General features: G+C 33.7%; 1 protein-coding gene across 1 annotated transcript; it reads right to left on the bottom strand.

The window, feature by feature from the left end:
* Window positions 1–2237: 2237 nt before the first annotated feature.
* Window positions 2238–12296, bottom strand: LOC140438984 (uncharacterized). The gene is made up of 2 exons (XM_072528622.1): window positions 12168–12296; window positions 2238–2858 (listed from the first exon to the last, which is right to left on the bottom strand). Exons 1-2 carry the CDS (start codon window positions 12261–12263, stop codon window positions 2613–2615), a joined length of 342 nt encoding a protein of 113 aa, XP_072384723.1. The 5' UTR covers window positions 12264–12296; the 3' UTR covers window positions 2238–2612.
* Between the last annotated feature and the right edge of the window lie 648 nt (window positions 12297–12944).

Below are 12944 nucleotides of genomic sequence, written 5' to 3'. Positions count from 1 at the left end.
AATTGAAACAAAGCAACTAATGGAAACTAGAAGAAAAATCAAAGGAAAAGAAAGCATTGATGAAAAAGAACTGCGAAAAATAAACAAAGAAGTTTCAAAAGCTATAAGGAAAGATTTAAGGAAATTTAAGAATGAAAAAGTCTAGCGAACTATAGAAGAGAATAAAAGTCTGAAAGTCCTGAGAAGACGACTAAACAATGGAAAATGCGAAATACACAAACTAAAGAACAAAGAGGGAGTATCCACATCAAATAGAGAAGAACTACTACACATAGTTGAAGACTTCTATCAAGAACTATACAAAAGCTAAAGAGAAGACCAAAAGAATCTGGAAGCCGCCGCATCACGCAAAATTATCAACCAGGGTTTAGAGCTCATGCCAGAGATCACACTAAGCGAAATCCAGGATGCAATGAAAAAGATGAAAAACAACAAAGCGCCAGGAAAAGATGGAGTCGTAATAGAAGCTATAAAGATGGGCGGACGTGCCCTTCTCAGCCAAATAAAAATGTTGTTTAACCTTTGTCTAACAGATTGTTGCATACCAAAAACATGGAACAATGCTGTAACAATTTTACTACACAAGAAAGGAGACAAGGCGCACCTAGAAAACTATAGACCAATCAGCTTATTGAACCATATCTATAAAATGTTTACCCGAATAATTACGACAAGACTAGAGAAAAAGTTAGATTTCTACCAGCCCCGAGAACAAGCTGGCTTCCGGAATTCGGAACAAACGATCACCTACAAACAGTAAAAGCCTTAATAGAAAAGTCGCTAGAATATAACAGACTACTGGTACTTATCTTCGTAGACTTTCACAAGGCCTTCGACACTGTGGAATTAAACAGCATTATAATTGTTCTGAACAATAGTAGAATAGATTACCGGCTCACAAAGTTAGTACAAACATTATACCAAAACGCCACAATGCGTGTAAAACTACATGATACCACCAGAGAAATTCATATCAAGCGAGGTGTGAGACAGGGCGACACTCTCTCACCTAAATTATTTACAACGGTCCTCGAATACGCCTTTAAAATGCTAAAGTGGGAAAATAGAGGAATAAAAATAGATGGAGAAATGCTCAATCATCTGCGTTTTGCCGACGACACATAGTACTTATTACCGAAGATCTAGGTGAACCACAACAAATGATTCAAGAATTAGAAAACGTATCTTCAACAATAGGTCTAAAAATGAACATCACTAAGACCAAATTTATGACAAATTTAGTTCCCAGCGAACACCTAATCATCCAAAATCAAGTGGTAGAATTGACAGAGTAGTACATATATCTTGGTCATGAAATCAGAATAGGCAAGGACAACCAGACCTGCGAATTTCAACGACGAATAACACTTGCTTGGGCGGCGTATGGTTCACTAAGATACGTCTTTAAGAGCAACATCCCGATAGCTATGAAACGGAAGACATCTGACCAATGCGTTATTCCTATTATGACATACGGAGCAGAAACTCTCACGCTCACAAAAACAACAGCACTAAAAATGCGAGTGGCACAAAGGCGCATGAAAAATCATGCATTTTCGGCATGACAAAATAAGGAATCAAGACTTAAGGAAAAGAACAGGTATCAGTGATGTCGAACATATAGACAAGCTGAAATGGAATTGGGCAGGTCACATAGCGAGACTGAAAGACACAAGATGGACAAGAAAACTAATTGACTGGCGCCCACGAGAAGACAAACGCAGCCGAGGATGACCACCAACACGCTGGATGGACGACATTAGACGAATATCCAAGAAATGGCAACAAGAAGCACAGAACCGTGAAGAGTGGCGAAAAATGGGAGAGACCTATGTCCAGTAGTGGACAGAAGAGGTTGCATGATGATGATGAATGATGATGCTACCTCAAAATAATTGCAAATAACTTGTTTGTAAAGTTTTTTATTTAATTCCTCCACACCACACAGTTACATTTCTATTCCTTTCTAAGCCAAGTTTGTGAGCCAATAATATCAAATTTAATAAAAAAAAACACAGTTTTAAATCTAATAATATGCGCAGTTAATGATCTTACCTTGATATGACCAAAAATATAAACAAAACGAAGGAAAATTTATTTACAAATTAAATATTAGTATAGAATTATAATTTATATAATCTTAATATATATATATATATATATATATATATATATATATATATATATATATATATATATATATATATATATATATATATATATATAGGTATTTGAATATAGAGGTATGTGAATATTTTCTATATAAATTACATTTTTGGCAGTTTTAGGGTAATCTAATTTAAGAATATAATATAGAGAAGTATCATAATACAATCAAGATCTTTTTATTGTGGTACTACCACGTTTATTTTTCTTATTTTTCTTAACTTATATAGTATTTATGTACTTAAATAGGTTGTATTCTAATATAATGCCAAGTTAACAGACAATAATTTTGTAAAGTGTTGAGCTCAAGTTACTGGCAGATCTGTATAAAAATATTAAAACTGAAAATTTTTAAACAACAAAATCTACATAAAAACAATACAAAATTACAAAATATTGATTTCAAACATAATAAAAATTATTATAGTACACATTTGATTCAAAATTTATCCCATAGAAGAATCCGTTGCTGGAGACATAGGGGAAGCAGTAGTAACACCATTAGCATTACCACCTGCGGGAGTCACCATCGGTGTTACTTGAACCATTAAAGGAATACTAACTGGCACCGACGTTGAAGGGCATCCTTGACAAGGATTACTTCCTGGAGAAGTTACATTAACATAAACATACACGTATTTGACGTTGTCATCTTCTTCGGATGAGGAAGAATCATAGTATTGATCTCCATACTGAAAAATATGCGATTGTAATTAACTGGAAAATAAAAAAGATTTGGAGAGAAAACCACAAATAATATTTGTTACGGCCCTAATATATTTCTCATTTAATAGTACAGAGTATGCCTCAGTACTATATTTGCCGTGCTCTATATATTATTTACACAATATCTGAACTACGAAACTATGTGTCAGTTAATCTAGGTTAAAATTGCTTTATGGTTATATAGAAATAATTTAAACCACACATCTATATTTTTGATAGTTCTATTCTTACTAAAATGTATTAATAGTCGAGCATAAAAACATTTTATTGCTTTTGAATTTACAAATCTACAAGCCATAAAAATATCATAAAAAATAGCCCCTCCCTTTGAAAGTCCCTATAAAATGCTGGTTCTTTGCCAGTAAAGACATACTCTCTCTTATTGCTATCACATGAAAATCACATAATCTCTGGTCCTTAGTAGGACAATCACATCTCGCGTACATATCACATATTAAGTCCACAATCGGACAGTTCTCTACATCGCGCTCATAAGTACAATCACATATTTCCCCTTTAGTGCATATTTTTACGTATAAAACGTATATTCTCGATATAGCAAAGTGGTCAGTTAAACTTAGTTATTTTTAAGACTTTTTAAATTTTTTAAATTTTAAAATAGAAGTAATTGTAAAAGTAACTGTGCTCGAATAAAATAAAAATACTTATACTCATATTTCCTCAACATCGAATTATTTCGACGAAGATTATTTAATCAGGTCATTTCATAATCATGCACTAAGAAGTTTGGTTGTCGCCTTTTGTTCAAGGAAAGGGACATTTACAACAATAGTATTAACTCACGTATTAAGTCAATACTAATAAATTATTCTAGTTATAAAATTCAATGAAGTATGGCATTTTTGTCCGAGATGTGGATATACAGAAGGATACTAAAAATATCTTATGTGGACCATGTCACCAACGTTGAGGTCCTACAGCGCATGACAAAAGAAAAAGAAGTGCTTAATTTAATTAAACAACGCAAGCTTGAGTACCTCGGCCACGTGATGCGGAACGAAGAAAAATATCGAATTCTTCAACTTGTTATGCAGGGTAAAGTATTTGGCAGAAGAGGACCGGGACGCCGTCGTATCTCGTGGTTGAAAAATCTCCGACAATGGTTTGGGATGACCTCAGCGGAGCTGTTTCGCAGAGCAGTCAACAAAACCATGATAGCCTTGATGATCGCCAACATCCGGACCGGATAAGGCACTGAAGAAGAAGAATGGCATTTTTGGATAGGAAAAGGAAATATATTGCTAGAATCCTTATTATTATGGCAAATTTAAATATTTATCAAAAGATCAATTAGGGCCAAATTACAATTAATTTAAATATTAAAAAATCTATAAAAAAATAATAATGATAACAAGCAGGCTGAGATATTAACTATGTATACTTAAGTGACATCCCAATGACTTCAACCTAGAGTATATCGACAATACAGCCTCGAAATATTCGTTAACATTAGGTAACAGATGACTTCCTACTCGCCATTCATGATCAGGTTATTTCGACTAAAAATTACCTATAATTTATATTGTCTAAAATTCTTAAGTTTTTGATTTCGGAATCCGTCTGTGACATACCGGCCATAATGTAGACCACGGGCTAATCGTACAAATCTTCCATTTATTTATGATACCCATTCCAGACTTCTGAAAGTCATACCAGCTTGTTCAAGTCTAGTGGATAGGTATCATATTCTTGGAGTTATGCAAGGTATGGTTAACGGTTGTAGGTTTTATGCTACATACTTTGCAGCTAAAGTCTTTATGAAATAGTTTTATTGCATACAAGTGTTCGTTGACTGGCACATATTTAGTAAGGAAGTCTGTTATCATTCTAAGCTAATTCTTGCATTTTTTCCGCAGTACAGCAGCCCTATTAATGCATTTCCGCTCAATATATAGTTCTATATATTTTTCTATTGAAAGTTATTTTGTGTTTGGATCGGTTTTTTTCTAACATGTACGCCACTTTTTGGAATTGCCACAGCCGGCTCTAGACCGAAGTGTTGTTTAGCTGATTCCCGTCTGAGAAGGTCATGAGCTGTTTCTTTTCTATATATTCTTTGATGACCTGCCACTTATACTAGTATAACGCTGTTATGTTCGAAATGGATATCAATCTCAAGAGACCTTTGGTACAATTTAATAACAAGAACGGAATGATTTCAAACTGAAACTGTGCTTAAAGACCAACCAGTGGTATAAAGTATACTAGATCTTATACTAGTAAACAAACTAACAAGACAAACAATTCTTATTATTAGAACTAAACCTGACAGCAATAATCGACAAATAAAGAGATATCGAGAAACAAATCAGGAGAGAATAGAAAATGGGGAGTACCTAGACTATACTTATTAAAAAAATTTATGTGCACAAAATAGAATACATAAAAACGCAGAAATAAGGAAATAATCCTTTTGATACTATAGGTATCTAAGATAAGTAAATTTTCTTCTTAGAGTGAGTGAGCATAGTATCTGGACAATACGTATATGCGTAAAAGCTGCGCAAAAATCTGATATAGCACAATCGTAAAATCGAAAGTCACCATCACAGATTATCAATTGACTTAATATAATATAAGATGCTTCGTGTTTATTTGTACATATAATTTTTATTTTACGTTTTCATATGTACATAAAATATACTCATTTTCATTTTGGGGAAAAACGTAGTATGAGTTACATTACTTAATAAACAGAGCCAATAAATAAGACATCCTTCGGCTCCAACAATTAAGGCCACAAAATATATAATTTGTATATTAGAGTTTGTATTGTATAAGTTTGATTTAATAAAAAATAGTGGAAGTATCCAGTTGTTGATCGTCCAGTATAAATCATCGTCAATTATCTAAAATTAAAATTCATATGAAAATTCCTATTCGTTTCTCATTATATCCATATTTGCTCAATAATCTCTTCTGCTTTCGTCCTTTCTTTAATCCATTTGTTTGTTTTTCCTAACATCTCTAACATTTAAAACCAATATTTGCTTTTCCATTGATATTTGCACATTTTAAAAAATACTTATGTACGTGTCCAGACTTGCAGGGTTCAATATTCTCGGTGTTTGTGTATTGTGAGTACCTATTGTGGGTATCATGGTTTTTTTAATATTTACGTAACAGAAGTATAACTCTCCTCCTAATAAAAAAACAATTGAAAAAATGACACACTTCAACTACAACGGCACCATAATAAATACAGTAAGGATCAAAAACCAGGAACTAAGAGTGCACATCGGCAAAGCTACGTCTTGCACCTTCAATCGGATGGGGGTCTTCTTTAAGAAAAATAATCTCTATCTTGGTATAAAAGTAAGAATTATGCAAAGCTACGTCTAACAAAGATATGTACAGAAGATTGGAAGCATTTGAAAAGTGCTATATCGAAGAACACTTAAGATCCCGTGGACTGACCGAGTCACAAACGAGGTCCTCAAAAGAATGAAAAAAAAAACTAAGAGGTACTGACCATCATGAAATCTAAAAAGCTACAATACTTCGGACAAATTGTGCGAAATGAATCCAGATATGCCCTCCTACAAACCAACAAACCATCATGTAAGAAAAAATATTTGGAAAGCGAACTCCAGTAAAAAGAAGGACATTCTGGTAAGAGAACATCAGAACGTGGTTCAACATAACATCTTTGTAGCATTTCCGCGCTGCTGCAGATAAGATAAAGATTGCTGTGATGATCGCCATCATTCGTCACGGATAAGAACATAAATAACAAAAAGAATATAGCTTAATTGACGATGCTCATTGGCATACTTCCGGAAAAGTCAATCTTTTTGGGAAACTTGAACTCTAGATCAAAAATACCCCTAAATAAGTATAACTACAATACATCGGAACAACAATTTCGTTGTCTTAAATGATTTTTTTATGCAGAAAAATAAAATATCGCGATTGCAATATTTTCGTTTGAAATATTTTACCAAATATTGAAATATTTTACCAAATATTTCAATTCAATATAAAGACGGAGGTACAAAGTTCTCTTAATATTCCTGGAAAATTGCGTTTAGGACAACGAAATAAAAGAGAAGAACGCTTGGTGCGGTTCCGACAAGAGGAGAAGAGGACAAATTCATAACTATGAATACTTAGTTTTATCTACCAAAACGTAGACTGCATACTTGAAAATTTCCAAATGATCTAGGAGACAATATTGTAAAAAATCAAATTAATTATATCATAGTTTAAAAATTGTATATGGTCGGTAAATACTTATCCAGGTATCGACATTCGATCACACTCTGCTCTACTATCACAGTTAGGCTAAAGAGAGTCTGTAAAAGTCAAAAATACCCAATGATATCACTATATGCATATCAAAACCCATTCAAGTAAGGTTTCTCAAGAAATTAAAAACAAGTTGCACGACATTAGACTGTAAGATACAAACAACATAAACGATTGCTAGGAACAAATGGAAATGACAATAATCAACAGCTCGAGAAAATCTTCAAATCCAGAAACAAAAAAAAAATACAATGAAATATATAGGGGAACCCGAAAAAGAGGCAAACTAGTAAAAAACCAATGGCTGCAAAGACCTGTCTAGAAATTGAAAAGCTGGAGCAACGACAAGATAGCTTCCATTTGCATAAGAAACTGAAAGAATTATCGGTTAAAAGCAGAATTTACAGACCCAACACTGCAAAAGTCTAATGGTAGAATTTTAAGTGACATTAAGAAACACTGTACTGAATGGGAAAATTACATAGCATTATTTATAAACGATCCAATAATAAGGCCCTAGATGTGAAACGAAGGACAGCACCTAGTCCTAACGAGATACCTACAAAATTATTACACTTATGAGATAATGAGAGTATTGCGATTATCACCTCCTTCTTTAACAAGATATACAGTAACAGTAAATTACCTGGTTGGAATTAGGTAATATTTGTAACTATTCAAAAGAAAAGTACCGCTAAACATGTAGCGAATATCAACTTATTAAAAATCGGTAAGATAATTTCGAAACAAATTCAGATTTCTGCTTTAATCTGGAGCCTTCTTAAAATTGCAAGGCATAGCCAGACGTTGATAAAGATGTTATTAGAGACATGGAGAATCTAAAATTTGCATTCCACGACATGTCTCGTCAACTAAGCAGAAATCCTTAACGAATTTGTTTCTTGTACTCATATAGAGTAGATCCGAATAAAATGAAAAAGACAGAAAAGATTTGATTTCACGTTCAAAGCGTCTATGTATCTGTTGATACGTATTTCGACTTAATAAGTCTCATCAGAATAGTTATTCATAGCCGTTCTTAACGTGAAAAATAATCTTCTCTGTCTTATTAGGAAGCTACAATAAAATAATTTCTGTCTTTTTCATTTTATTCGGATCTACTCTGTATGAGTACAAGAAACAAATTCGTTAAGGATTTCTGCTTAGTTGACGAGACATGTCGTGGAATGCAAATTTTAGATTCCCCATGTCTCTATTAACATCTTTATCAACGTCTGGCTATGCCTTGCAATTTTTAGAAGGCTCCAGATTAAAGCAGAAATCTGAATTTGTTTCGAAACTATCTTACCGATTTTTCTATCAGATGTCGCTATTGCGTCCATAACGAAGCCATTTTATTGTTGCTTCCTAATAAGACAGAGAAGATTATTTTTCACGTTAAGAACGGCATGAATAACTGTTCTGATGAGACTTATTAAGTCGAAATACGTATCAACAGATACATAGACGCTTTGAACGTGAAATCAAATCTTTTCTGTCTTTTTCATTTCAATCAACTTATTAGTTTATTTTGTATAAAAATATTAGACCAGACACCAGACCACCTATATTAATGTGGATCAGAACCTTTCAGCTAAAGTTCCTGTTAATTGTGGACTCATAGTCAGACAGGGATGTCACCGATGTTGTTTAATGCCTATTCTGAATCAGTTTTTCTAATAGCTTTAAACAATCGTAGCGAAGGTCTAAAAGATCTTGAAGCTCTGTTAAACACAATTAAGAAGGAACATAATAAAAAGGGCTCAACCATCAACGCAAAGAAAACGAAATGGATGTTAATTGAAAAATTAATATTAAATGCTCGATACTCAAACTAGATAAAAAAAACCTGGACAGGGTGGAACACCAACACAGATATCTGGGAAGTTAAATTGACTGCAGGGTTGATAGCGACGAGGAAATTTCAACCAAAATAGAACTGGCACGCAAAAGTTTCATTACCTGGAATTTTTTATTACACAAAATATGTATCTCGTTGAACAAGCGTTTAAGAATGCCAAAGTCTGGTCTACTTTGGTTCATACATGTTAAACCTGGAAAATAAACGTCAAAAATCTAAATAGATTGGAGGCGTTCGAGCTGTGGTGTTGCCGTTGCATGCTCAAAATCCCGTGGACTGCACACATACCTAACGAACGTGTGCTCTAATCCATGCACAAAGAGCGAGAATTAACACTAAAATAAGAAAGTTCCAATACTTCGGTCATATAATGAGAGGACGTTTTTTAATCACTAGGTGGGGAATATGTATTCAGACGCCGGAAGTAAACATTTCCGATAGTGTCGGGTTTCTAGAACTAAAACTAAATTATGAGGAGACCCAAATATCTCTTACACCGGTTGATCAACATCATCATCAGTCTGGCTTTATAACTCTGCGTGGGTCCTAGCCTCCTTAAAAATTTCTCTCCAGTCGTCCCTATCCATCGCCTTCCTCCGCCAAGACCGTATTCCCATATTTCTCATGTCTTTACTCCGGTTGATCATTCAGGGCAAAATAAAAGGAAAACGCTTGGTCGGAAGAAAACAACTGTTCTTGTTGCGTAACATTAGATTATGGATAGGTCGAACTGTCGAGGAATTGTTTCATGCAGCTACCGACCGAGAAGACACAAAGGAGAAGTGCTATAAAATTGTAGCAATGGTCTCTAAAGATCATCTTTATTTTCTTCTATAGTTATCGTGCATTCTTCATTTGTTTTTACTTTCATTATAATTTCGTCCATGGTCGAATTAAACAAAAAGACTCAGTGAGTTTCCTTATTTTATGCCTTGTTTAAATTCATATGTTTTCATAATTTCATCTCCTTTCAAACAACTAATTTTTTTGTAGTTGTATACGTTTCATACCGTTGAACAAGTTTGTTAATGCCATTCACTAGTCGTGTTTGATATGAATTTTTAGCAATTATTTCATTTATTACCTCTCTTATTTTCTAAATCTCCATAATATGTGTTTTTGTTTGCCAGCTCCAATCTTTTTGTAAATATCTTTCAGTACTTTTTCTGTTTTGATTATTTCAGTTCTCTTGTATTCCTTGTAAGTTTTCATATTTGATGAACCAAGCCATTTTTAATAGTACCTACATGATGAAATCATGAAAAATGAATAAAATAAATAAAAAGTAACTTTCAAAACTAGTTTTAAATATAATCATCAACCAAAAAAGACAATCTGTAATTTTTAAGTTGTAAGTTCTGTAACTTTCATCTTACAACTTACAGATTGTCTTACATCTTAACAACTTACAAAACCTATAGAAATAGGCAGTCGAATAGTACAAGGGGATTCATTAAGCCCCATGTATTTAACTTAATCATTGATAAAATCATCAAAAGAGTTAATAAAGAAAGAGGAAACAGAATGGGAAACAAATAAATAGAAATACTCTGTTACGTAGACGACGCAATATTGATAGCTCAAGATGAAGATAGTCTGCAAAGACTGGTCCACAGATTTAACATAAGAGCAAAAGAATTTAATATGACAGTCTCATCTCAGAAAGCTGAAACAATAGTAGTTAGTAAAAAACCAACCAGATGTAAAATAGAAATTGATGGCATCAGTATTCAACAAGTAATGGAAATGAAATACCTGGGAATTACTCTGCCCAGCTATGAAGACCTTAAAAAAGAAGTGAGAGATCAAGTACAAAAAGCAAATATGCTGGCAGGATAATAATAACATTATATGGCGAAACAGTTACATTAATACTGAGATGAAGTCAAGAATTTATAAAGCCAGTGTAAGACCAATAATAACATATGGGGCAGAGATAAGAGTACTGAGAAGAATTACAGGAAATACGCTGAGAGAACGAAAGAGAAGTGAGAAAGACATTAGAAGAAAATGTAACATACACTGTATAAATGAATGGACAAAAAATAGAAAAAAAGAATGGAATAACCACATAAGCAAAATGGAGGAGACGAAGAAGAAGAAAAAAGAGGACAATCAGAAGCTATAGGGACAAAAGAAGGAGTATGATGAAGGAGCGAAAGTATGAGAGGACGAAGAGTTTTAAGGTGAAATTAAATCTAGGATAGAGCAGGCTAGAGCGGCTTTCGGAAGGATGTCCAAGGTGTTATGTAACAGAGACCTAAAATTGGCATTGTGGATCCGCCTACTTCGCTGCTACGTGTTCTCGGTCTTACTTTATGGTGTCGAGTCCTGGACTGTGAATAAAATCAATCTAAATCGCCTTGAGGCTTTCTAAATGTGGTGCTATAGAAGAATTTTAAAAATTTTATGGGCGTAGAAGATTCGAAACTCCGCAATACTATAACGTCTCAACAAGGCTACTGAGATCATAAAAAGCATCAAGCAGAGGAAGCTGGAGTATTTCGGACATGTAATGAGAGGTCCCAAATATAGGTTGCTACAAAATATCATGCAAGGAATAATAGCGGGCAAACGCAGTCCAGGACGAAGAAAAACCTCATGGTTGAAGAACTTGCGAGATTGGTATGGTGTTGAGACAAGCATGCTATTTAGGCTCTCAGTGAATAAAATTAAGATAGCTATGATGGTAACCAACGTCCTGAAAGGACATAGTACATGAAGAAAAAAGGAGTTTTAAGTTCCAACTATATTTATAATACAAATATATGCGTAAAAAATATTGATAAGATGCTCGCAAAAAAATTGTATCAGATATAGAAATATGTTAAAATAAAAAAAAAATGTTAAAAATAAAAAAGTGTTCTAAATTTTGGTTGTAATTTGGGAATTACAAACTAGCAGTCAGTGTGGTTTATTATTACCAAAAAAATTGTTTTCCAGATTCTATCTGAAACAAATAAGGTATATTTTTTTTATACAGGCTTTACTAATATATTGCTTTATATAATGATACATCAAAGATGTTCTAAGAAAATGCAAGGAATTATTATTGACCTATAATACAACGAATTATTATTTATCTGACCGATTTTGGAATTTATTAGTAGAAAAACGGCAATAAATTTTCGAAAAACCTACCTACCCAAAAGAAGGGCGCCGGCGCACCAGCCACACCGACTAGCAGCAGTCTTGAGGCCACCACGAAGAATCCCACCAACAGCATTGTACCGTTCGCCATCTCACAAACAAAAATCCTTTCAATAAAGCTGTCGCTCGGACTTTTACAAAATGAGGCCGGTCTCACAAATAATCTATATGTACCTAAAATGAAATCGAACGTATTGCTACCGGGTCTGTTCCAAATTTAAGTATTTATCATTGATTAATTAAGCTTAAAGTCGCTTAATAAAGCGATAATATGTACAGGATATATATTATAAATTGATGATCTTAATAGTTTTAGCTGTAATTTAAGTAGGTACCTCTTCTGATAACATAACTCAAATACTCCAGATTTCTCAGTTTCGCGTACACTTATTTCTCCCTTTTGGTTTTTGTTTTGAGTAGACATAAGAAACTGGTTTACTAATGTGAAAGACTATTTAAAGGAAAAACAATTATTTGGGGTTCTTGAAGATCACAGCAGAATCTGCAATGGAGACGAAATCTGTTTTTGACTTTGCCCAAGGAACAAAAAAGTTCTTGCACCAAGAGGAGCGAAAAATGTTTATAAAATACATAATTTAAAAAACAACGTCACAGTGATGTTTACATTTACAGCTTGTGGTGTTGTGACCCCGACTATGATTATCTATGCTTACAAAAGACTGCCAGCCGAAATTGTTAAATCTGTACCTGTCACCTGGGGAATTGGGTGCAGTGATAACGATTGGATGAAAAATCAGCTGTTCTACGAATA

The sequence above is a fragment of the Diabrotica undecimpunctata genome, chromosome 1 (assembly GCF_040954645.1).
Source record: "Diabrotica undecimpunctata isolate CICGRU chromosome 1, icDiaUnde3, whole genome shotgun sequence".
Taxonomy (NCBI): domain Eukaryota; kingdom Metazoa; phylum Arthropoda; class Insecta; order Coleoptera; family Chrysomelidae; genus Diabrotica; species Diabrotica undecimpunctata.
The sequence above is the reverse complement of the archived record's forward strand: the minus strand, read 5'-3'. Positions and strand labels throughout refer to the sequence as shown.